General features: G+C 40.1%; 1 protein-coding gene across 3 annotated transcripts in view; it reads right to left on the reverse strand.

The window, feature by feature from the left end:
• The window catches only part of SCP2 (sterol carrier protein 2), a 50,465-nt gene that overhangs the window by 14,455 nt on the left and 8,653 nt on the right, over positions 1-27,357 (reverse strand). The window contains exons 4-12 of one of the 3 annotated variants that reach the window (XM_077823668.1): positions 27,221-27,352; positions 25,102-25,166; positions 21,736-21,862; positions 20,691-20,754; positions 20,320-20,406; positions 19,549-19,699; positions 18,191-18,338; positions 12,350-12,457; positions 2,889-3,042 (exon numbers count right to left, since the gene is read on the reverse strand). In XM_077823668.1, coding sequence (XP_077679794.1) covers positions 2,889-3,042; positions 12,350-12,457; positions 18,191-18,338; positions 19,549-19,699; positions 20,320-20,406; positions 20,691-20,754; positions 21,736-21,862; positions 25,102-25,166; positions 27,221-27,352 — 1,036 coding nt within the window. Of the gene's footprint in view, positions 1-2,888; positions 3,043-10,657; positions 11,624-12,349; positions 12,458-18,190; positions 18,339-19,548; positions 19,700-20,319; positions 20,407-20,690; positions 20,755-21,735; positions 21,863-22,464; positions 22,534-25,101; positions 25,167-27,220; positions 27,353-27,357 lie in introns of those variants that run through there. The other 2 variants (XM_077823670.1, XM_077823669.1) reach the window with 2 other exon arrangements.

The raw sequence follows: 27,357 nt of genomic DNA on the forward strand, positions 1-27,357 counted from the left end.
TCACTCCTCTGATGGTTAGAAACCTTAGTCTAATTTTGAGTCTAAACTTTCTGATGGCCAGTTTATATCCATTTGTTCTTGTGTCCACATTGGTACTGAGCTTAAATAATTCCTCTCCCTCTCCAGTCTTTATCCCTCTGATATATTTATAGAGAGCAATCATATCTCCCCTCAACCTTCTTTTGGTTAGGCTAAACAAGCCAAGCTCCTTGAGTCTCCTTTCCTCAGATCATCCTAGTAGCCCTTCTCTCCACCTGTTCCAGTTTGAATTCATCCTTCCTAAACCTGGGAGACCAGAACTGCACACAGTATTCCAGATGAGGTCTCACCAGTGCCTTGTATAATGGTACTAATAAGTCCTTATCTCTACTGGAAATACCTCGCCTGATGCATCCCAAGGCCGCATTAGCTTTTTTCACGGCCATATCACATTGGCGGCTCATAGTTATCCTGTGGTCAACCAAAACTCCAAGGTCCTTCTCCTCCTCCGTTACTTCTAATTGATGCGTCCCCAGCCTATAACTAAAATTCTTGTTATTAATCCCTAAATGCATGACCTTACACTTCTCACTATTAAATTTCATCCTATTCCTATTACTCCAGTTTACAAGGTCATCCAGATCCTCATGTATGATATCCCGGTCCTTCTCTAAATTGGCAATACCTCCCAGCTTTGTATCATCCGCAAACTTTATTAGCACACTCCCACTTTTTGTGCCGAGGTCAGTAATAAAAAGATTACATAAGATTGGTCCCAGAACCTATCCCTGAGGAACTCCACTGGTAACCTCCCTCCAGCCTGACAGTTCACCTTTCAGTAGGACCTGTTGTAGTCTCCCTTTTAACCAATTCCTTATCCACCTTTCAATTTTCCTATTGATCCCCATCTTATCCAATTTAACTAATAATTCCCCATGTGGCACCGTATCAAACGCCTTACTGAAATCTAGGTAAATTAGATCCACTGCATTTCCTTTGTCTAAAAAACCTGTTACTTTCTCAAAGAAGGAGATCAGATTGGTTTGGCACAATCCATCCATTTGTTGTTGAACTCTAGCAAGTTCCCTCCCAAATCCTTTTATTTTTATGGACTGTCATATTTTGGCCAACCCCTGTTCATATTAATAATTTAAAACTACAAAATATATAAAGTTTTGAAAATAAAAACAGTTTGGAATTGCTTTACAGGAATGGACCAATTATCCATTTACAATAGTATGGCATTCTACAACCCTGGCCAAAACTGAATGAGCCACAGAAAGGTATAAAACTTCTACAATGCCACTTAAATATGTGTATTATACAATGGTGGAATTTCTCTATGACCACACCTGATAGTTCACCAATGAAAACCTGACGACCCTTGCAGCTATTCATATAGATTTACCATTTTTAATCTTACTACATTCTTGGCCTCGATAATCCCATGACAGAGTTCCTCAGATTAACGACCTGTTTAATTTTTTAAAAATTCGTTTTCTTTGTTGTCTTTTAATGTTTACCACCCCCCTTATCCTTTTACTATGAGACCAGAAAAATATGAAAACTCAAATGGACTTCCATATACCTTTCATTAATTTATATACCTGTAGTGTATCTTCTCTTACTCTTGCCTATCTGAATTAAGAAATTCTATATCTATAATCTCCCTTCGTATGGAAACTCCCTCATATGCCTATAATCCCAATTATCTCTCTGCTGTAAGAACACATATACATACACTTGTTCCTAAACTATGGGTTTTTTATTCCGACAATACTCTTTTTAAACAAATATTATTGCAAAAATATTTGTACACGCAGGAACACCAACCCCAATTCCTATGCAAATATTCCACATCTGTCATCACCAAAGCCATCAAATATCCACATCACTATCAAAATCTGTGATGGGGATTATTAAACCCTTCCCAATAGTAAACAAACTTCCAATAAGTAGTAACAAACCTTACGCTGCACAGATTTGGAAACAGGCATCTCTGTTGTCAGTAGTATTGGAAATCCTGGCCCCACTGAAGACAATGGCAAAACTCCATTAAATAAGAACCCCAAAGAGAAATATCAGGTGCGTGCTAGTTTAAAAAACAAAATCCCACTCACATGTTCTCTGTGAAACTAAGATTTTTCTGCTACAAAAAAAAACTGCTCTTGAGCAGAAAAGGCATGAAGCTACTCTGTTTTATTTCGTATTTCTTATCCAAATGACTATTATTTGTACGTCTAAACAAATAAAAAGGAATCTATGGCTACTGACTACAGTACCTAGGAATGGTCAGTGACCTGTGCATTCAGCCTGGAGCATTTTGAAGTACTAAAGGTATGAAGGTTGTAGCTTTCATGCTGTTTTATGGCAATTGAATTGCAGTCTTAAAATGTCTGGAGTTTTACAAGAATCATATAATAAAGTATCAGTGCCAGTTTTTTATATCCCTTTTCCTTAAATTTACTTAGAATTTTGGACATGGAGACAGATACTTATGAGAACACAATTAAGGAGGGGGGAAAAAAGCAGCCATCGTGCCCAACACCAAAACCATTATGAAAGTTGAAACAGACTGCAGAAAAAATAGCTGCACATAAGCATTGAGAAAGAGTTGTGCATTCAGAAACTGCATTTTTCCCTGCTGTGAGGGAACAAACATAATCCAAGCAGTCTATTTAATGGGGTACTGAGAAAACTGCATTGTATGTGCCAAATAAGCCAGTTATATGCACATTTTCATTTCAGCACTACCGAACTGGATCTACCACACTATTTAAACATTACATCCTACTTTTCGCTGCACTCAAACAGGAAACCTCTGTCTTCCAAAGTAAAGTATAATGCTACCTCTTCTCCGATGACATTTATGCACAGATTTATAGAAACGCAAATAGATAAAAACTCACCTTACAGCTTCAGGAAAACCCATTCTGTATAATGTTACAACTACAGCACCACCAAGGCCTATGTTATGTTGCAGAGCAACCTTTGCACCAGGAACTTGTCTCTTCCCAGCTTCCCCTCTTAGCTGCCAGCAGAGTTCAGCACATTGAGCCAGACCTAAAAAATCAAACACAGAGGAGGCAGATCTTAAAACACTCCAACTATTGCAAAAGCAAGCAACAAATACAATAACGTTTTATATCATGCTACACTTCAGCAAACTAAAATTTAAAGAACTCCATTACCAAAATACTAAGAAAAAAGCCTCTCAAGGATTTTGTTTGTTTTTTTTAAACAGAAGCTTAAAGGATGAGGTAATATCTTGTATTGGACCAACTTCTGTTGGAGAGAGAAGTTTTCGAGCCACACAGAGCTCTTTTTCAGGTCTGTGTGGCTCAAAAGCTTGTCTCTCTCACCAATAGCAGCTGGTCCAATAAAACATATTAATATCCTGGGACTGACACAGCTACAATTACACTGCATACAACAACTGAAAGGAATACAAGGAATACAAAAACTAGGAGTACTTAGGGCTAGAAAGTTATACTGATTTAAAAATGAACAAATCTTAAAAATGCTGTTTTCTTTTATGGCAAATTCACTACTGACCATGACTTAGGTAATAATAGTATTTAGCTCTGATATAGCTAAAATATGGGATAATATGACAAAGTGTTTCAATCTATTTTGAAAATATTAGTTTTATGAAGTTTTAGTACACATCAAAATGTAATACTGTAATAAGACTGCTTGACAAACATTTCTTATCATTGATATAACACTTAATAGACAAGTATTTTTCCACAATACAAACCTTACCATTTGAGAATTCTGACTGCAGTTTTAAAAAGAACAAGCAAACAAGGAGGACACTATGAACCTAGGCAAGACTAAAAATTGACCAATACTCAGAGAGTTGTGCTTTTGGAAAGCTTTAGCTTAAAGAACACTGTCAATTTTAATTTTTTTGATAAAGCACCAGTTCAATTGTACTATAGGCATGAACATTTTTTTAAAGTCCTTTAAAAATATTTAATAATTTTTGCCTCCCTCTTGAAATTTGGAAGATCTTTCCAGCAATTAAAAAACTAACTATATAAGTAAAACAGTGAAGCTGAATATGGCCTTGGATCTAAGGTCCATTAAAATCAATGGGAATTCTTCCATTGATTTCAATGGGCCTTGGATTGAGCCCTATTTGTTGATACGTCGGGGTACCTAAACTTTTTGACTAATTTGCATAGGTTTATTTTAAAAATGCCCACAATCACTGTATTTTGTCTGTACTTTCATCTTCCTTGAAAGATAGGACAGAAATTGTACAAATTTCTCCAGTGAAATAAACACCCCAGAGAGTTAGCTTTATCCTGACTTTGGAGCTGCAATGCTGGCATATTTTAGTACTCTTACGCTGACTTTGGGCTTCAGGGTGTCTCTCTTAAGCAATCTTTGGTTTTATAAAACTAATATTTTCCCAGTTTTAGGAAAAAAAACCACAGTATTTACATTAGTGCACGCATACTCTATAAACATACAAGTTCCTGACTCAAAGTAATGCATTTTTCACTTTCATCCCCTTCAAATGTCCACTGTATTGAAGATTAGTTTCCTTATTCTTTAACCATTTTATGGTAATACCTTCCAGATGAAGCCATTACTCTGAATGTCAAATTCTGGCTTACCAACATGAGAGTCCCTTTAAGAAAATTCCAATTATTTAATGAAGACTTTATTACAAAAACAGCTGCTTGACAGTGAATTTTTAGTCTTTAGAAAGAGACTACGTTCTGAAAATCATATAAAGCATTTTTATGTAGTTCCATTTTTCACACCTTGATGGCAGTACTATAAATCCTTCTGCCAAAAGTCTGTCCAAAGATTGCATTAGCACAGCATTCGTGACACCTTTAGGAATTCATAGATTCATAGATATTTAGGTCAGAAGGGACCATTATGATCATCTAGTCTGACCTCCTGCACAACGCAGGCCACAAATTTCACCCACCACTCCTACAAAAAAAACCTCACACCTATATCTGTGCTATTGAAGTCCTCAAATCATAGTTTAAAGACTTCAAGGAGCAGAGAATCCTCCAGCAAGTGACCCGTGCCCCATGCTACAGAGGAAGGCGAAAAACCTCCAGGGCCTCTTCCAATCTGCCCTAGAGGAAAATTCCTTCCCGACCCCAAATATGGTGATCAGCTAAACCCTGAGCATATGGGCAAGATTCATCAGCCAGATACTACAGAAAATTCTTTCCTGGGTAACTCGGCTCTCACCCCATCTTATAGGCCATCACAGGCCATTGGGCCTATTTACCATGAATATTTAATTACCAAAACCATGTCATCCCATCATACCATCTCCTCCATAAACTTAGCGAGTTTAATCTTAAAGCCAGATAGATCTTTTGTCCCCACTGCTTCCCTTGGAAGGCTATTCCAAAACTTCACTCCTCTGATGGTTAGAAACCTTCGTCTAATTTCTAGTCTAAATTTCCTAGTGGCCAGTTTATATCCATTTGTTCTTGTGTCCACATTGGTACTGAGCTTAAATAATTCCTCTCCCTCTCTCGTATTTATCCCTCTGATATATTTATAGAGAGCAATCATATCTCCCCTCAACCTTCTTTTAGTTAGGCTAAACAAGCACAGGAGAGAAGTACTTCTTTCAATTCTGCTGTAGTAATAAATAAATAATAGTAACAATGTAGTACTTCAAAGGTTGGAAGTAACCAGTTGAATTCAAAACCATTTGCTAAGTATTTCTTACATAAATAAAAACCTGATCGCAAAGACTCCTGAACATGTTAGGGTTGTGGGTTTTTTTAAACTAAAAAAAAGCCTACTGCTCAAGTAGTGCTTTGTTTTTACGTTATACAGGAAAGTATGCTGGCATACAGGACCATGGTGTATTTGGATTTGGGTAATAGGTAGCAGATTTAAAACAAACAAAAGGAAGTATTTTTTCACACAACACACAATCAGTCAACCTGTGGAACTCCTTGCCAGAGGATGTTTTGAAGGCCAATACTATAACAGGGTTCAAAAAAGAACTAGATAAATTCATGGAGGATAGGTCCATCAATGGCTATTAGCCAGGATGGGCAGGAATGGTGTCCCTAGCCTCTGTTTGCCAGAAGTTGGAAATGGGTGCCAGGAAATGGATCACTTGATGATTACCTGTTCTGTTCATTCCTTCTGGGGCACCTGGAATTGGCTACTGTTGGAAGACAGGATACTGGGCTGGATGGATCTTTGGTCTGACCCACTATGGCCGTTCTTATGTTCTTCACAGCTGAAAATGCTGTGAATGGAGGAAGGGCAGGAAGACTCGGCAGGTGAGGCAGATGGCACACAGCTCCAGGATGTTGATGTGCATCTGCGCCTCCCTGGGGGCACATGGCCGTCCAGATGAACTCCCCAGCCAACAAGCGAGTCATCCGTGGTGAGAGTGGTATGGGGGGCATGAAAGGGATGCTGGCTAAGACTCTGGACAGGTTGCACCACCACATGAGGGAGGTGAGCACAGAGGGAGGAAGCAAGATCAGCTTGCCTAGGCTGTCTGACTGAGGATCACAGATGGAGTGGAGCCACAGCTGGAGGCAAAGCATATGGAGGCAGGCATGCAGCATGACAGAGGTGCAGGCAGACATTTGGTCCAGGAGAGAGAGGCACTGATGGACTCGTGTGCGTGGATGACGGTGGAGCTGCGTGATGAGAGCAGTGAGGGTGGTGAAGCGGTCCGAGGGAAAAAAGGTGTGGGCCGCAACTGAGTACCGACAGGTCCCTATGAAAATGAGCATGCAGGCAGGGGTAAGGACAGATTTCTCCTCGTTGATGCAAATCCCCCAGGTGTCTAGGAGGATGCGTAGGGTCCGGATAGCGATAAGGAGGCAGGCCTGGAATGGAGCCACAAGGAGCCAATCATCCAGGTAGGGAAACACGGAGTGACCCAGGTGACGCATGTGGGCCAACACAACAGCGAAAACCTTCATAAAGATGAGGGGGCAGTGCAATCCCAAAGAGAAGGACCTGGAATTGGTAGTGTGAACGCCCCACCGCGAAGTGGAGGAATTTGCAAGGAACAGGGGGGTGTCTGTATGGAAATATGCATCCTTCATATCAAGAGCCGTGAACCAAGCCACCGGGGGAAGGGACAGGATGATGAGGGGGAGCATGACTACCTGGAAACGGAATCTGCGGATAAATTTGTTCAGCAACTGGAGGTCCAAAATGGGATGGACGCCCCCTTCTTCAGTACGAGGCAGTAAGGGGAGTAGAAACCACAGCCATGGTAGTGCTGTTGAACAGATTCTGTGGCACCCTTCCAAAGGAAGGCATCTACTTCCTCTCAGAGAAGGTGGTACTGGGAGAGATCCCCAAGAGGTCCCCGGAGTGAGTGATGGGGCAGGAAGGAAAAGAATTCTATGAGGTACCCCTGGTGACCAATGTCCAACACCCAACCATGAGTGGTAATCTTGTCCAGTTGCGACCAAAAAGGGCAAGATGACCCACAAAAACAATTGGGGGGGGTGACTGGAGGGAGGTTCACGGGTCTCCAGGAAGGACGCAAAAGGGCTGCTTGGAGGAACGTTGCAGGAAAGCAGAAGTGGCAGGAGCAGCGGCAGTGGAATAGTAGGGCGGTAGTGAGCGCAGATGATGCTGAAACACTTCCACTGGACATTGAGGATAGGGCTGGTAGGTGGCATGAGGGCGGGGTCTGAAGGACAGAGCCATTCCTTATGGTACGGTGAATTGGGGCGACCGCTCCGGGCCCCACACTTTGGGTGGCCCCGTGAGCTAGCGCGATTGGCCAGCATGCATGGATGGCGTGTGAACCGCTGGCTGGGGGAGGCTAGCCCCAGCCCCACCCCTTCCACCCGAGGGAGAGCGCACGGCGGCGGCGCTGCAGCCTCCCCAGCCCTGCAGCACCGGGAGGGAGAGTGCACGGCTCTGCCGCAGCCTCCTCAGCCCCCTGGAGCCCAGCGTCACTGCCCTGGGGAAGCAGAGTGTGGGCAGGGCCACGCTTGGCTGTTTGGGGAGGCACTGCCTCCCCTACCCGCCGCCCGGGGTGGTCAGTCCTGGAAGTGACGGATTCATCACTTCCACCCCAGGCCCTGCACCCCTCTAGGGACGGCCCTGCTAAAGGACCACCTCTGTTGCCTGCAGGTTGGGGTCAGGGTGTATATGCCAAGTGACCAGAGGGTGGTAAGAGAGTCCTTAAGGGAGTGCAGGGACTCACTGGTTTTGTCGCTAAACATTTTGTTATTGTCAAAGGGGAGGTCCTCAAGTGTAGTCTGGACCTCCTTTAGAAACCTGCTAGATTATAGCCAGCAATCATGGCAGAGGACAACCCCTGAGGCCAGAGAGTGGGACGCAATATCAGCAGCATCAACTGCTCCCTGAAGGAACGTTGTGACCAACTTGTCTTCGTCCAGGAGGTGTTAAAGTCCTGCTGCTTCTCTAGATGGAGGAAAGCTTTAAAGTCCACCAGTTTGGAGTATGAGAGGAAGTTGTACTTGGCCAGGATGGCCTGGTAGCTGGCAATGCAGAACTGTCCCCGCAGAGGAGTTAGGGTGACCAGATGTCTTGTTTTTATAGGGACAGTCCCGTTTTTGGGGACTTTTTCTTATATAGGCACCTATTACCTCCCACCCCCTGTCCCATCTTTTCACAGTTGCTATCTGGTCACCCTAAGAGGAGTTGACCTTGCAGCCAGCAAGTCCAGCTTCTTGGCATTGTGATTGGCATGGGGGGGGAGTGGAGGGGTTAGATTTAAAGTGCAGTTGCCAGGCATGCTCAGTTACTGCATGGACTACAAAAGAGTTTCATGGCAGGTGAGTATATAGAAAGTCTGTGCCTTTGGTGGGCACGAAGTAGAGATGCTCCACCCGCTTGGGAGTAGGGGCACAAGAAGCTGGGGTGTGCCAGACTATTTGGAACAGTTGTAAAATGGCCTTGTGAATAGGCAGGGCAGTAGGGGATGCCCGGGCGGGTTGCAATATGTCCAGGAACTGATTCTGGGGGTCCTGTACGTCATCTACAGGCAGGTTGAGGGCTGTAGCAGATCCTGGTCTTGCAGGTGGTCATCGGGGAGAGAGAGAGAGGGCAGAATAAAGGCATCATCTGGGGAGGAAGAGGTGCAAATAGGGACCAGAGGATCCAGTGGTGCTGCTGGTGCTGGAAAGTCCTGGGGCTTCTCAGACAGAGGGAGGGACAGTACATTGGGAACAGCAGGTGATGCAGGCATGGTTGTCCCTTGCAATTCATCTAGGGGTCCCAAGCAGCCCAGTAGGGCCAGGCATAGGGGTCACCTGGCATCAGCATGGAACCATGGGTCAACCAGAGGGGCGTACATGATATGGGTGATGCCAGGGGTCCAGGCTATATGACTGGGTGGGCAAGAAGGCAGAGTCCGGCTCAGAAGACCACTCAGAGGCCGAAGACAAGTCCAATAGAGGCAGAGTTGTCAGAACCGTCAGTGTGGGATGAAATAAAGCCGGATGGTCCAAGAGCAAAAGAGGTTCCTCTGTGGAAGGGCCTGGAGGAGAGAGGTTGAGTGGAGCAGGATGCTGAAGGAGAAGGGGATCATCTGCAGGAGATGGCATTCTGGGAGCGACGAGACGCTGGGAGCATGGACAGGAGCTGGCATATGGCAACATCAGTTCAGCCATTGGCATGAGAGGGGACAAGTGCCCCGATGTATGTAGGATTGGGCATGCAAGTCCAGACATCCCCGTGGAGTGGACAGAGCTGGAGGTGACAGCAGCAGGCCACTCACTGTGGCCAGTGGCAGGGCCGATGGAGCGCGGTGCTTGGACTTATGCGCTGATTGGGACTTTTTGTTGCTGGAGCATCCAGGTTGATGCGACACTTCTCATCCAACCTAGCATAGCTCGGGGAAGCAATGATGTGTTTAGAGGCAGTCCCCATCAGGGAGCCACCCTTATGTCCACAGCTGTGCCTCTTATGAGTATGGTGGGTCTTGGGCAGCAGCAGTGGTGCCTCTGGTGCCGGCTGGGAAGGGCCCGGGGAGGAGCTCACCGCCGGTATGAAGCACCATTCTGATGCATCTGTCGGTCCTGGATCCAGTTGTGCATATGGTCACATTACCTCCTCCATACGACACTTGCAGAGGTGAAGTTCTCTGGCCTCTCGAGGCCAAGCCGGGAAAGAGTGCCAGATGGAGCAGCGGGTGGCAACATGAGCTTTGCCCAAACAATACAGACAACATTGGTGCTCGTCACTCACAGAGAAGGACCATGGGCACGAAGCACTGTATTTAAAACTGGCTTGCCAGGGCACAGTCCCTGGACTGGGGAGGAGCCCCACAAGGGGAGAAGTCAAACAAAGGAAACCTAGCTAACTAATGGACAACCATATACAACTAATAAAAACTATCTACAGACAACAATCAAAGAACACCTCTCTTGGTAAGCTAAGAGCACTGAAGAACAGGGGTTCCGACTCTGGCCATACAGCAGCAAGAAGGAACTGGAGCAGTGTCAACCTGCTTAGCCTCTTAAAGCCTCAGATGCACCATGAGGTCAATGCACGATGCACGTGTGGGTTAACGGATACTACTATGAACCGTTCTGGTTCCAGCGTATGTGGATCCATGTTTGGAATCCACATAGGGATCATCACTCGAAGAAAAACATAACACCTAATCATCTAAGTTGGCACATCCAAAATCAATATTAGAAAAGTTCTCAGTTAACAATATTGCTGAAAGTTAAAACATACTATATTAAATAGCAAATCAGCAGAGAATACACATGTAATTTCTAAAAAGCCTTTAGAGTTTTTTCCAGAAATGACCAACTGGCTCAGTGAGAAGCAAAATTACCCATATAGGATTTCAAGGCTTTATCAAAAATCTGATGGGTTCTCCACACTTTTACCAGTGGTGGTGGATGATTTCCTTTTAAAATCATAATTCATTTTAAATTGAATTGAAACAATACTTCAAGTACACCATGAAGTGTTAACTAGTGTTTAAGGTAAGGATTGTCCCAAATAAATCCAAATATATGCAGGTCAAAAGAAAAATGAAGTTCACAAAGTTCACAGGTCAGTAAAAAGTTAAGTACAAAGTTCAATGCCAGCCTGACTCTTCATCATATAACACCACAGACATTGGTTAAAGATTTACATTTTAAGCAGCTTACATTTAAATTATAACTGAATAGCTCTTCAAAGAAGTGTTACAGCATTTATGAATAAACGTATATTATGGGAAACACATGGGTATGATATAATCACATCTTATTATGTTATGTGCAGTATACTTTCCTATATACATATGGAAAACGTCTAATGAAACCCATTAAATTGTGGCAATACTGAGAGAAATTACAGATGGTCTTAAACTGAAATTATTTTTGAAAAAAAGAAGTTGGAATATGTCTTGCTAAAATGGCACTTCTAAAACCACAGATATTTAGCTTCTGAGAAAGATTGCTGAAGTACGAAACTGGAAAGAATGCTTGAGAAAGTTGCTTGAAGGTTGAGATTTAAATTACTGCATGAACGTAAAAGTCTTCAGCGGACACATTATATAATGCAGAAGATAATATTCACATCAACTACTTTGAATCCCTTTCTCTGAACAGGCAGCTGGAGACAGACTTTGTATATAAAATAAAACTACCACATTTTAAAACTAATAGCTTGATTTTGATTGGAGTAGTCTCTAAAACAGAAAAATGTTTATATGTCAATGTAAACTGTATATTCAAGTATTCTGCAAAGTACAAAAATGTATTCTTAGTGTAGTCTATTGAAACTTAAAGAAAAAGTAGTAAGTACTCAGGTCTTGAAAGAAAAAAATTATATCTTAACTCCATATGCTTTGTCAACAACATGAACTTTCTCTTGAACACGTTTGCTCTCTCCAGACAGATAATTAGGTCTGTGCAAAATACCCCTGTACGCCTAGCTACTTAGACATTTTAAATCAAGTGAAAATGGATTTTATTTTAATTAAGAAAAACAAATTCTAGCCCACACCTTTTTTAAAAAATTCACTTTTAATTTAAGCAGAAGTTATGTCACCTAGCATCCTCTATTTGAACTATTCATTTAGTTAACTAGTGAAATGAATATGACAAATACAAAATTCATATTCATAGCTCAAAGATGGAAAACATTAAGAGTAAACCGCATGCTGTATAAAACACAAAGTCAAGAGAGTATTTTAACCTTTGTAAGTGAAAAAAACAACCAATAGCAAGATAATTTCTTACATACTGGAAGTCACTAGACAGACACATTATATTCTCAGACCCCAGCACTCCTTCTGCACAATTATTTCACCATTCATAAATCATGGATATCATCAGAACCTGATGGAGAAACTGCCAGTTTCCACATGCAGACCTCAAAATCATTAGAAATACAAATTCTATATTTGCCTTACCTGTGGCACCCAATGGATGCCCTTTTGAAATCAAACCACCACTGGGGTTTACCACCCATTTTCCACCATAAGTATTGTCTCCTCTATCAATCAGCTCCCCAGCTCTTCCTATAAATAGTAATTGAAAAAGGGAAAATAGCTGAAAAAAAGTCATCTTCTGGTACATTTTTAAACCTTACTGTTATTTCTGGATATTATTACATGTTTTGACTCAGCCAAAACCAGAAAATTGTAGTGCATAAAACTTTTGGAACACACATGTGAAATAACCAAAGGATATGAACATTAACTGCTTACACTGTTTGGACAATAGGTGTTAATTTGCTTCCGTTGCCCACCAAATATATATTTTAGTACACTATATAAGCTTTTCAATTTATACAATAATTAAATTAATAATTGGTAAAATTATAATGAAAAGAGCAAATGTTCCTGAAAAGGAGCAGTCAGTCATTACAGATACTGTTATGTTTTTCACTTGAAATCACAACTTGCAGTAATACTAATGAGACATAAGGTGGGTGAGGGAATATCTTTTATTGGACCAATTTCTGTTAGTGAACGAAATACTCCTGGGGGAATTCTACACCACTGCACAATGAAGAATTTTGCAGAAATTAATGTTGGGCATGCAGAATTTCCTTTTTCCCTCCACAGAAATGGGCTGCAGAGATGTTGGGTGCCACTAGGGCTGCTGGACCCAGCAGAGCCCACCTCGCAAATAGAAAACAAGGCCTTGAGGGAGGGGAGGGAAGGGAACTGGAGGGTTCCCAGCAGCTGCAGTTCCCATCACACCTGGAAGAAAAGAGGTGGTGGCACGCAGGAAACTGCAAGCCTGCGACCCAACATTAGGCTGTTTCTGCTTCTGGATCCCTGGGTTCTAGAAGGGTAGGGTCTGTGAGTGCCTGGGCTGGGGGTGGGGGCGCAGCTGGGTTCTGAGGGCAAGGTGGTGTGAGTGTCTGGGCCAGGGAGGGCCCCACGGCTGGGCTCTGGATGGGAGGAGATTGAGTGTATGGGCTGGGGGTAGGGTTACCAACCATCCAGGACTATCCTGAAGTCTCCAAGAATTAAAGATTAATCTTTAATTGAATAGTATGTCACGTGATGAAACCTCCAGGAATATGTCCAACCAAAACTGGCAACCCTAGCTGGGGAGGGGGCATAGCTGGGCTCTGGGAGAAAAGGGGTATGAGTATCTGGGTTGGGGGGCTCATGGCTGGGCTCTGGGGGTAAGGGGGCATGACTCCTTTGCCCCCTGGCTGGGTTCTGTGTGAGAGGGGACAGAGAAGCAAGCACTGAATTGTCGTAGGGGTTTCTTTAACTCTATTCCTGGGGGAATTTGTGTGGGTGTCTATTGTTACAGACATACTTGCTGACAGATATTTTGAAATAAATTACCAAAATAATTGAAACTGGTGTGATTATACAGTGTTATTTTGACAAATAAAATTTGCAGAATTTTAAAATACTGTGAGCAGAATTTCTCATATTTTGGCACAAAACTGCCCGAAGAGTGAAGGACCAGCTTTTGAGCTACACAACCTGAAGAAGAGGTGTGCGTAGCTCAACAGCTTGTCTCTTTCACCAACAGAAGTTGATCCAATAAAAGATACTACCTCCTCCACTGTATCTCTCATATCCTGGGACGAATATGGCTACAACTCTGAAAGCAGTAATATTAATGGCAGTTATTGGCATGCTGCAGACTCAACACTTTTAAATACATACATTCTTACTTAACAGTTTCAGTATTCAACAAACACAAACCACATGAAGTGCCAGATTTTGATTCATAGGGGTGAACAAATAATCATGTTCATTTGGATTAAGCAATTTTCCCCACTGAAGAGCTCTCATGGTGTAAGAAGGTAAAGAAACATATTCTCATAATATTGACTGAAGAGTGAAATTGATTAGAACACAAAGAAAAAAGACATACAAGATATGCTACTGAGTTATAAGTTAATAATTGACCAAATGGGAGTCACGGGAGCAGTGTGTTGCATTTTCTAGGTGCACCATGACAGATGTAGAACAAAGAGCGGGTGCTTCTTTTTACTAATGAGTGTACATATCTAAATAAATAGAAAATGACTGCAACCACTTTTGCTGCTACTGGTGCCACAGAGACCCAGCAAATAATAATGTGGTATAAAGGAACAAGTCAGAGAAAGGGAAGGGACAGTAAGAAGAAAAGGACAGAGGAAGAGACCTTTTTAAAGTTTCGTTCAGTTAAAAATCTTGAGTCTAAATTCTTGCAGGCCTTTTTATTGAATCCCCAATCTCAGTTTGGCTGTTCATAAATAAGACTATACATCACCTAGTGGTGTGTAAGTAAAATCATGCTATTTTTCAGGAAATGATTCACAGAGGATGTTCTCAACTTTTTAATTCAATGTTTGAAGAACCAATAATATGTTTAAAAGGTGAACTTTTTAAAATCTGAAATGTAATAGTTCAACATATTTTGAACATAAGAACATTAGAAAAGCTATGCTGGGTCAGACCAACAGTCTATCAAGCCCAATATCCTGTCTTCCAACAGTGGCCAGTGCCATCTACTTCAGAGAATGAACAGAACAGAGCAATCATCGAGTAATCCATCCCCTATTGTCCAGTCACAGCTTCTGGCAGTCAGAGGTTTAGGAACATCCAGAGCATGGGGTTGTGACCCTGACTATCTTGGCTAGTAGCCAGTGATGGACGTATTCTCCGTGAACTTATCTTATCCTTTTTTTAAAACAATGTTATATTTTTGGCCTTCACAACATCCTATGGCAATGAGTTCCACAGGCTGACTGTGCGAAGTACTTCCTTACACTTGTTTTAAAGCTGTTGCCTATTAATTTCATTGTGTGACCCCTGATTGTTGTTGTCACGCTGTCTGGAGTGGCTCAAGACTGAGTGCCAAACTCAGGACAGACTGTCAAAAGCAGAGCAGAAACCCCAAACTAGCTGTATGTTCTATAATTAGATTTCACCAATCCAGTAACAAGTGTGAACTCCTAAAGGACTATAACAGTCTTACCATGGAGTCACCGGCAGTCCCCTTGGGCATTCCAGTTTATCTTGCCATCCAGGCAAGCTGAACTATGTGATAGATGGTCACTTTACACCAAAAATGTAAAGTGACCATCTTTACATGTTCAGGTCCCAGTCCCAGAGGACCAGTCACTTACTCTAGGTCAGTTGTACTCAGATCTCAAACTAAGGACAACACCTGTAGCCAATCCTATAATAAACTAACTAAAGATTTATTAACTAAGAAAACAGAATTATTTACAAGATTAAAGCAGGTAAACATACATACACAAATGTGGTACAATCTTAAATTCAAAAGGTAATAGAAGCTTCTATAATAAGCAAGCTTTTATATCCTTTGGGGCTAACCCAAGCCAAGCAGCTTGGGGATCTCTTGCTTATGTCTAGGAATCTTTTCCCCTCAGAGTTCAAACAGCATAAAGAGACACAGCTTCTCCTTGTCAGAGATTTTTATCCACACTCATCCCAGAATCCAAGCTGATTCTGCATATAGGTGAGTGGGGGGGAACAATCAACAAAGTCTTTGTTCAACAATGGCTCATTTCAATGCACTAGTCCTTCCTGATGGGCAGGAGATGATACTTCTTGGGGTAATCTAATATTTCACACTTGGCAATGCTTCTCCTGTAACTGTGGGGAATTTACAGTCAAACATTTTTATAGTTTAAATGTTTGCTCTGTAACATTACCTTACGACACAGGATACTGATATACATGCAGCATCTTATAAGCATTCCATAAAGTCTAAACACTAAGCACATTGTTATAAATCTAATATCTATTTTCATAATGCTAACACACAGGTAAACAAGACTGCTTTCAAGCTATGCATTTGTAAGTGTTCAGTGAGGCCTAGGGGCCTTGGCGTGAGCTGGCACCTGGCCTGCCAGCGTCACGCTTGTGTCATGTAAAGGGGTAAATATCACTTCCCTATTCACTTTCTCCACACCATTCATGATTGTATAGACCTCTATCATATCCCCCTTAGTGGTCTCTTTTCTAAAATGAGCAATCCCAGTCTTTTTAATCTCTCCTCATATGGAAGCTGTGCTATACCCCTAATCATTTTTGTTGCCCTTTTCTGTAAATTTTCCAATTTTAATATATCTTTTTGAGATGGGGTGACCAGACCTGCACACAGCATTCAAGGTGTGGGCACACCACAGATATATATAGTAGCATTTTGATAATTTCTGTCTTATTTTCTATTTTTTCCCTAAATTTTCTTCCTATTAGCTTTTTTGATTGCAGCTGCACACTGAGCCAATGTTTTCAGAGAACAATCATTGTGGACTCCAAGATCTCTTTCTTGAGTGTAAACAGCTAATTTAGAACCCATCATTTTGTATATATAGTTTGGATTATGTTTTCTGATGTTCACTACTGTGCATTTAGCAACACTGAATTTCATCTGCCATTTTGTTGCCTAGTCACCCAGTTCAGTAAGATCCCTTTGTAACTCTTCACAGTCTGCTTTGAACTTAACTATCTTAAGTAGTTTTGTATCATCTGCAAACTTTGTCACCTCACTGTTTACCCCTTTTTACAGATCACTTATGAATATGTTGAACAGCACTAGTTACAATATAGATCTTTGGGAAAACTCTGCTATTTACCCCTCTCCACTGTGAAAACTGACCATTTATTCCTACCTTTTGTTTCCTGTCTTTTAACCAGTTATTGACCCAATGAGAGGATCTTCCCCCTCTTCTGCTGTGATTGCCTACTTTGCTTAAGAACCTTTGTGTGAGACCTTTTCAAAGGCTTCTGGATGTATTGTATTTGGAATCAAGAAAAAAAAAATCATATCTGAGACTGAGTCCCTCCTTTATTCTTTGTGAATATTTCTGAAACAACTTATCAGCAAAGCTATCTTTTATGTGGCTTTATTTGAAATTTACTTTGCTGTATGATTGGTTTAAATCTATAGTCAGTGCTTCTTGTTCAAATCCCTTAAGTAAAAAAACACTAGAACATAAAATTTAAGGTCTTACCTTAAATACAAAATGTTAATGCATAGTCAGAAAACTGATGGAAAACTAAGATGTTAGAATAGGAGACACCTTTTAGGAGATTTCTAATTTTGTAGCCCCAAAATTTTCCAATTCAATACTAAGTGTTGGTGGATTTTTTTAAACTATAAATGTTGACTAAGTGCATCTGGGAATTAAGTGTGAAAGAAAAATTGAAAAAAACCCACTGTGTTTACTCACACTAGCCAGAAAATTAGTTCGTAGCAACCTAACATTGCCACTGGAAACAGCAGGGAAGCACCAATGGTGTTAAGAAGGTTGAGAAGTAGCAAGATCAACTGGCCACAGCAGAAGTTGGAAGGAAGCAGACCAAAATCTAGGATAAATGAATAAAAGTCTAGGAACAGGGAACAAGAACTTGAGCAGCTGAAAAGAAGGGGACCTGAAGCTGAGACACAAATAAGAGGGAGGAAAGTGGGTCAACTCTCCGCCCCCCACTTCCTTTTAAAAGAACTCTCCCCCTGCAACTTGCTAACCACATGATTTTTTGCACCATGTATCTGGGATGCATTAATTTGCCTTCTGATATTCATGTGGTAGTCTAAATGGAGTCATTTGTCCAATTACAGTTTTTACAATATATTTATGACTTTTATTAATATTTTGCTTTTCTTCATCCTTATGAAGTTACAGAATAATGTTCTTACCATACAGGACAGATTCATGCAATGAAGCAATAATAGCATTTGTAACAAACACTAAAGTTACAAGACATGTTTAATGTTGTCCATTTTAATAAACTAAAATTCTTCATTAATGTTATTACCTTCAGGACAAAGTCCTAAAGCTTCATAAGTAACAAGCTCATTAGATGAGAAACAATCATGGAGCTCAATCACATCCACATCTGTAGGTTTCAGACCTGCTTTGGAAAAACATCTTTTCGCAGCTTCTTTACTCATATCATAGCCAACCTACAACAACAAATCGTGAGTTACACAGCTCAAGACTTTAGACTACGCTCATCTGCTAATTGTGACCGGAACGAATGCTGTAAGTGAGCTGGCCTATAAGTGATGGAAATCTAAGACTGCAGTACAAGGCACATTAATATTAGAACAGATTACCATTATGTGGCATAATTTTGCAGCAAGAAATCAGAGATTCTAAACTTCATTGCAGGAACATTCTAAGTGATGGCTCCTCTCTGTTCTTCCTCCACTCCTTCTTCCCACATGTAATAGTATACTCAGCCAAAATTTTATTTCATCATTAAGGGCAAGATATGCTGCTGGTATAATTGGGCGCAATTCGATAGATGTCCGAAGAATTGCAAATGCTTATGCCAGTTGAAAGTTTGGCCTCAAATCTCTATTTAGCTAGTAATCTGTACCTCTGCTGCCAGCCATCTTTGACTTTAATGCTAATATTCAATATTTTCTAAATCAGACTGTCTGGAATGCATTAATTTGATTTGCACCTACTGGGCTGAATTTGGCCCTCAGTTACCCCTGTGCAACCCCACTGACATCAATGAGGTTGAATATTATGTGGTAGATTCCCAGATGGTGAAAACTGTCACAGCTCCATTGACCTATGCAACAAAGGACAGAATTTGGTCCTTAATTACAATAGTCAAACTCATACTAGAACTATAGATGCAAATAACCCGAACTTTTGAGAAAACTTGGCTCTGCATCCAAACTTTGCAGTTTAGGCCTATCTCTGGTTTAAGTTAATCAAACTAGCAATTATACCTATGAATGACATAACCACCACACATTGATGGTTACGTGGTTTTCAGGTTCATAACCCTGCTGTAGAAGAGAAGGAAAACTAGATACATGGGTTCAAGTCACAAACAGATTATTCAATGCTGCATCTGTCTCACAATTTGTATGTTTTAAACCATGTGAAAAAGTGCAGCGTAACACTAAACTTTTTACAATCCTACACTTGATACCTATACGTACATAAACACATACAAAAACTGTTTTCTTAGCATTACTCCACAGATGTAACTTTTGTCCTAGAACTTTTTTTTAAGTATACAGTACATAGTTTATTTTTACTTCATAGTGAAGTGCAATGCACCTGCTATCTGGATATTTTTATCATGGAAACATCTGTAGTAGTATTAGGATCAAAGTGGGGAGCAGAGGAAAAGCAAAATTTTAAACCTACCGCCTTAATACAACTATTCTCCTCAAATGTACTTGAAAGATCAGTGACCATCTCTTGGGCCACAATTTCCACCGCTTTTGACTCCAATCCATGTTTTCTCACAAATTCCTCATTCGCTAAAACCACAGCTGCAGCTCCATCAGATGTTGGGCTAATTGAACATAAAAGAATTATTTACTCATTGCACACAATTAACAATGGTTTTCCAGAAAAAGAGCGCTATTTGTGGCAGTAGTCATTGATATGCAACCAAATTAGATCCATAAACTATTCCAAAGGGGTTTGCTGACATCACCTTGACCTTTCCATCAAAAAGCTGGCTGATCTCTTCTAGCAAAATCTTTTATTGAAACAGATTTCTTCAATTAAAATAGCATATTGCTCAAATTTCTATTAGAAACAGTGCTGACTTTGGAAAATCTTTCATGGACGGACAGGAAAGACAGCAATGAGGGAAAAATCTTGTTAAACAGCAGCAGAAATGCACTGATATGCAGGGCCAGAGAAATACACGAAAACAGGAAAATGAGGTATACTTTTGTCTAGTGAGGTATAGTTTAAGGATTATCTAGTTAAAGTTAGAGCAAAATGGGCTGAATTTTGTTTTATTTAAATTTTAATTTATAAAATGCATTTCATACTCTGAAGACAGATGGTACAGCATTTGAAAAAAGTCTACAGTTTATAATCCAGTGGCAAATTAAAGTTTGTTTTTTTAATATAAAGTGCTTCAGCATTTATTTCTACACAGTATCAAACTCCTGTTCTTACCAACACTGTAAAACAGTCAAAAAATCATAAATTTTGCGAGACTGCAACACTTGATCTAAACTGTACTTCTTCTGGAACTGGGAAAACCTAGGAAAAACAAACATATCTTATTTTAGCATAACCTTAGGAAGAAGACATATTAATCATAGCTATACCCACTGTATTGCTTTCATACTGTAATTTTACAAAGTGTAAGGCACTGAACAAAGAATTTATATTGGAGTATTGTTCCCATTGTATAGAATGGAAAGTGTCTTGTCTATTTTATGCTTTTTAAAAGTTTTGAATTTTACTGTTGTGCAATACAGGATCTCTTTCAAATTTGGTTTTCTTGCTATATTTTCATTACCAAAGTACAATATTGCACTCACGGGTTGTTAATTGAATGGCTATGATTCTTCCATGCAATTTTTGCAAAGTGTTCTGGTTTTGTCCCTGAAAGAAAAAAGTTAAGCGAAACTGAGAGGCTGTAATATTTTCTCACAGACTTATTAACAAGTGATAGGGATGCTGTATTCATTTCAAATTCTTATGGCACTAGCTCTAAAATCTCTGTTATAACAGATCCATTATATTAAGGATTCTTTGCAATACAACTGGGTTTGGGTCAGTAAATGTTTCAATTACTAGATATGAGATTATTTAAAACTGGCTGAATTCCAGCAGATAAAATGTCCAACTTAGATATTTAACGCATGGTGTTGTCATTAACAGACACACAGAAAATACAAAAGAGGCTAACAGCAATCAATTTTTAGCCAAATTTGAACAGAGATATGTTCATGTATTACTATTTGTCCACTGCACAGTAATTTAATTATATTGAAACATTTGTCTTCTAAATTATTTCCATAAATCGTCTGAAATAAATTTTAAATACGAGATGTCCAATAGTTCATCTGGCAGGAATATGTGCTGCCAAATAAGAGACTAAGTTTTAGAAGCAATTATGGGACTGCTATTCCTTTGGTTGGTGAGAACTGAAGGAATTGCAATGGTGGTACTTTGAGAATGTAAACTGAGAAATGACTAATGCAAAAAAGTTGTCGTAAAACAGTTATAGTTGCTAAACACATCTGTACCAAGCGCAAAACCACAAAACCAAATAAATTAAAAATTAAGCCTCCTATACAGGCACAAACCTTACCACTACCACAACTACTGTACAGCACAGAGTATACACCACAAGCTTAACTCCACCCCATGAATCCACTTTTCTGAAAATATCCCTTGATCAAGATTCCCCTTTCCCAACACTATTAGTTGTGGATGTTGAGTATGGCAAGTTACTGTACCTGGTGAAAAGGAAGTCATGGAATAACGTTTTATAACTAAGCTCCCAAACAAATTTTTCACTTTTCTTTGCCTAATACTTTATTCTGCAATAGGATTTTTCCCCACAAGTTTGAACAGTACCATATTTCTCCATATGTTCTTTTCCAGCATTTCCAAAGAACTGTGCGGCTACTGGAGCAGCAGAAAAGCCATGTTTGTTTATCATCATTTCTGTGTGTTTATCTAGTGGATTTGTCCTGTTCGGGAACTAAAAATAAAAAGTTGTAAATTAAGCAACTGGCAAGTTTAAGGTAAATTATCCCTTTCCTTTATAAACTACAGTATTGCTGCAAAAATATAATGGACTTTGAGAAAAAGAGAATCTCTCTTGTAACAGGACAGCACTCTGCCCGAGTAGGGTATTTTGAAATTTCAATAACTTGCTTACTTGTAAGAAAGGACAGATAAGCAGAAGATAGTCAGCAACTGCGTTATAGGGAGGTGGGGCGGGAAAAGGACTTATTGAAGCCCTTAAAAAATGCCCAGGAGGCATTTAGGGTCTACTGGATTCAGCATGGGACTAGGAGTCAGAAGAATTGGCTTCTCTTCTTCCTCTCCCCCCCCCAACCGAAATATGAGTACAAGATTTATATTCCAATTGACTTCTTTTATAATTATATGGTAAAAATGTGAAAGTAAGCAATTTTTCACTAATAGTGTGCTATGACACTTTTTGTATTTTTATGTCTGATTTTGTAAGCAAGTAGTTTTTAAGTGAGGTGAAACTTGAGGGTACGCAAGACAAATCAGACTCCTGAAAAGGGAACAGTAGTCTGGAAAGATTGAGAGCCACTGGTCTAGGTCACATACCGCAAGTGTTAGGAACTATTGAACTTTAGTCTTCCAACAGTGATAAATTTACTGGGAAATTAATCTCTTATCTGTGGATACAAGATTTCACATTGTACATTTATATTTCCCAATAAATGGTTGTGAAAGGTACCTTAATTATTTTCATAGATTCATAGATATTTAGGTCAGAAGGGACCATTATGATCATCTAGTCTGACCTCCTGCACAACGCAGGCCACAAATTTCACCCACCACTCCCACAAAAAAAACCTCACACCTATATCTGTGCTATTGAAGTCCTCAAATTGTAGTTTAAGGACTTCAAGGAGCAGAGAATCCTCCAGCAAGTGACCCGTGCCCCATGCTACAGAGGAAGGTGAAAAACCTCCAGGGCCTCTTCCAACCTGCCCTAGAGGAAAATTCCTTCCCGACCCCAAATATGGCGATCAGCTAAACCCTGAGCATATGGGCAAGATTCATCAGCCAGATACTACAGAAAATTCTTTCCTGGGTAACTCGGCTCTCACCCCATCTAATAGCCCATCACAGGCCATTGGGCCTATTTACCATGAATATTTAACTACCAAAACATGTTATCCCATCATACCATCTCCTCCATAAACTTATCGAGTTTAATCTTAAAGCCAGATAGATCTTTTGCCCCCACTGCTTCCCTTGGAAGGCTATTCCAAAACTTCACTCCTCTGATGGTTAGAAACCTTCGTCTAATTTCTAGTCTAAATTTCCTGGTGGCCAGTTTATATCCATTTGTTCTTGTGTCCACATTGGTACTGTGCTTAAATAATTCCTCTCCCTTTCCTGTATTTATCCCTCTGATATATTTATAGAGAGCAATCATATCTCCCCTCAACCTTCTTTTAGTTAGGCTAAACAAGCCAAGCTCCTTGAGTCTCCTTTCATAAGACAAGTTTTCCATTCCTCGGATCATCCTAGTAGCCCTTCTCTCCACCTGTTCCAGTTTGAATTCATCCTTCTTAAACATGGGAGACCAGAACTGCACACAGTATTCCAGGTGAGGTCTCACCAGTGCCTTGTATAACGGTACTAAAACCTTATCCCTACTGGAAATACCTCTCCTGATGCATCCCAAGACCACATTAGCTTTTTCACGGCCATATCACATTGGCAGCTCGTAGTCATCCTATGATCAACCAATACTCCAAGGTCCTTTTCCTCCTCCGTTACTTCTAATTGATGCATCCCTAGCTTATAACTAAAATTCTTGTTATTAATCATGCATGACCTTACACTTCTCACTATTAAATTTCATCCTATTGCTATTACTCCAGTTTACAAGGTCATCCAGATCCTCCTGTATGATATCCTGGTCCTTCTCTAAATTGGCAATACCTCCCAGCTTTGTATCATCCGCAAGCTTTATTAGCACACTCCCACTTTTTGTGTCGAGGTCAGTAATAAAAAGATTAAATAAGATTGGTCCCAAAACCGATCCTTGAGGAACTCCACTGGTAACCTCCCTCCAGCCTGACAGTTCGCCCTTCAGTAGGACCCGTTGTAGTCTCCACTTTAACCAATTCCTTATCCACCTTTCAATTTTCCTATTGATCCCCATCTTATCCAATTTAACTAATAATTCCCCATGTGGCACCGTATCAAACGCCTTACTGAAATCTAGGTAAATTAGATCCACTGTGTTTCCTCTGTCTAAAAAAATCTGTTACTTTCTCAAAGAAGGAGATCAGGTTGGTTTGGCACGATCTACCTTTTGTAAAACCATGTTGTATTTTGTCCCATTTACCACTGACCTCAATGTCCTTAACTACCTTCTCCTTCAAAATTTTTTCCAAGACTTTGCATACTACAGATGTCAAACTAACAGGCCTAGAATTACCTGGACCACTTTTTTTCCCTTTCTTAAAAATAGGAACTATGTTAGCAATTCTCCGATCATATGGTACAACCCCTGAGTTTACAGATTCATTAAAAATTCTTGCTAATGGGCTTGCAATTTCGTGTGCCAATTCCTTTAATATTCTTGGATGAAGATAATCTGGACCCCCGATTTAGTCCCATTAAGCTGTTTGAGTTTCGCTTCTACCTCAAATATGGTAATGTCTACCTCCATATCCTCATTCCCATTTGTCATGCTACCATTATCCCTAAGATCCTCTTTAGTCTTATTAAAGACTGAGGCAAAGTATTTGTTTAGATATTGGGCCATGCCTAAATTATCCTTGACCTCCACTCCATCCTCAGTATTTAGCGGTCCCACTTCTTCTTTCTTTGTTTTCTTCTTATTTATATGGCTATAGAACCTTTTACGATTGGTTTTAATTCTCTTTGCAAGGTCCAACTCTACTTGACTTTTAGCCTGTCTCACTTTATCCCTACATGTTCTGACCTCAATAAGGTAGCTTTCCTTGCTGATCCCTCCCTTCTTCCACTCCCTGTATGCTTTCTGCTTTTTCTTAATCACCTCTCTGAGATGCTTGCTCATCCAGCTTGGTCTACATTTTGATGGAAATGTAGATAATTTACTTTATGCAATATGTCTGATGATATCTTAAACTAATCGATGTGTACATAGGAATTTGGAACTCTTTTATACATTTTAAACATTTGTACTCCTAGATTGAATTCAAAAAAAGGTGCAGATATTTTAAAGACACTTACTTGAACTTCAAGGGACCCCCTTTCCATCTTCTCAAAGCCAAGAGCCAAAGCACAATTTACCAAACCTTAAAATAAAGCTTTCATTATTTGAAATATGACTAAATGTCTAAACATCATGCACTATAAATTGCATTTTGCTAAAAATATTATACAAAAATTGGTATATTTTCCTTCCTCTTTTTCTTCACTTCTGAATTTGAGTCAAGTTTGAATGAAAATGGTATTGAGGTTACACAAATTATTGATGTCAAATAAGAAATGTACCTGAGAAGATCAGATTTCTTTATTTCAAACCATATAATTATTTTTATGCTGAAAAATCAATTTTTTAGCATTGTCAAGTGTTCTCACCTCAGCCAGAAATACTGAAATACAATTATTGAGAGGAACTCGTGGTTAATATTTTTAATTATAGAAATAACAGGAATATCATGTGTCCTCCTCTCCCTTTCTGTTCTATAGAACTCCCTGAAGAACTAGAGAAATGGAGTGTAAACTCCCTCACCCTTCAGTTGAAAAGGAATAGATATAGAATCTTTCACAAAGAGTTTTTCCTGAAAGTGTTAGCCAAGGGTTTGAGTTATTTAAGTTAACACAATACAGAACAAAACAAAATTTAAACAGTCTGACTGAAACTCCCTTCTGCTCTCAGTGATTCAAGGTTTCTGTCTCTCGTGATGCCATAATCCCACTAGTTTCAATTCTCCAAAAAGTCATTCCAGTTAAACTGAAAATCAAAACCTGATATTTCTAGTATATAACACAAGCAGAAAAAAAAAAACCCTTGAAAAAAACCATTACACACCAAAAAAGGGTAAAAAAGGCACTCTCCTTTTCAAGATCACCTTTTAACTAAGGGCTTGTCTACACTTACATTTTATAGCGCTCTAACTTGCTGACTCAGGGATGTGAAAAATCACCCCCCCGAGCACAGCAAGTCTGAGCGCTTTAAAGCACTAGTGTAGACAGGCTCTGAGCGCTGGGAGCTATGCTCCCAGCGCTCGGAGCTAATCCCCTCGTGGAGGTGGATTACCAGGAGTGCTGGGAGAGCTCTCTCCACACTTGCACTTCAAAGCGCTGCCGTGGGAGCGTTCCCGTGACAGCGCTTTGAAGTTTCCAGTGTAGCCATGCCTGAAGAGAATTTTCCGTGTAGTATTACTTATTACTTGTAGTGTGGGAAGGAAGTATAGTTCAAAAGGTAACTAATAAAATAAAGAGCTGCAATAGACAAAAAAAACTGTCTTAAAAGAAATAAGCATACACCTTCTCACTGTTTTGCTGGTAAGCAAGGCAGGGGGAGGAGATAAGAAAGGAAGGCCTTGGAAGGAGGAAAGCAGCAAGGATAAACTGCTTCAAACTGTGTTTTGCTAAAGCTAGTAAGTTAACTGAAGGATATAAAGAGAGCCAGGAATTTGAAGATTCTTTGTCAGACCCTAACTGAATATGCTGAAGCACGACAGGATGAGATGATTTGCCCTGGGTCTGGCCTATTTGTAAATATACTGCTCACATGCTTATGAATACTTTGTTCCTGTATTGGGTGTACTGACTGTTTATTTTTAGGCTGTTAGGCATGTTTAGAGCAATTGTATAAAATACCATTTGGCCTCTGGATTTAATAAAAGAATTTATGGTTAAATTTGTATCTGGTGGTCTCCCATATGAATAATCTCAAATATTAATAATTCCAACATAAATTGTCAATATTTTGTAAAGAAAGTGCAGAATAACAAAAAGATGAATGCTGGCACTTCCATTAAGTTTTACTCTTAAAAATGAAAGTACATTCATAAACAATTTTAGATTACTTAAACCAATGTTGCTTACTGTATTAGGCTCCTATCCTGCAATCTACTCCATATGGAAAAATCCCTACTCCCACACAGGGCATGACAAAATTGATCAGTCTAGGCAACACCCATCACCCTTCCCAGTCTGAGGAGGCAGGCAGAGAATTTATGTAGCTCTGCTTATGGAAACTGAACAAATGTAATTTATAAAATTTGGAGAACATACTATTCCCTTTCACCCCCATTTGTTTCAGAGTGTGATTGACAAAATTAGTTAATGAATATACATATTACATCATGCTAATTAATTCTAAACAAACATAGCTTACCTCCCTGGATCACTTGCCGGGCCATGAACAAAGCAGTGGATCCAGTGGAACAGTTGTTGTTAACATTAATGATAGGAATGCCAGTTAATCCCAAACTGTGATAGATAGCCCGTTGACCACATGTTGAGTCACCTTTA

The sequence above is a fragment of the Eretmochelys imbricata genome, chromosome 8, assembly GCF_965152235.1.
Source record: "Eretmochelys imbricata isolate rEreImb1 chromosome 8, rEreImb1.hap1, whole genome shotgun sequence".
NCBI lineage: Eukaryota > Metazoa > Chordata > Testudines > Cheloniidae > Eretmochelys > Eretmochelys imbricata.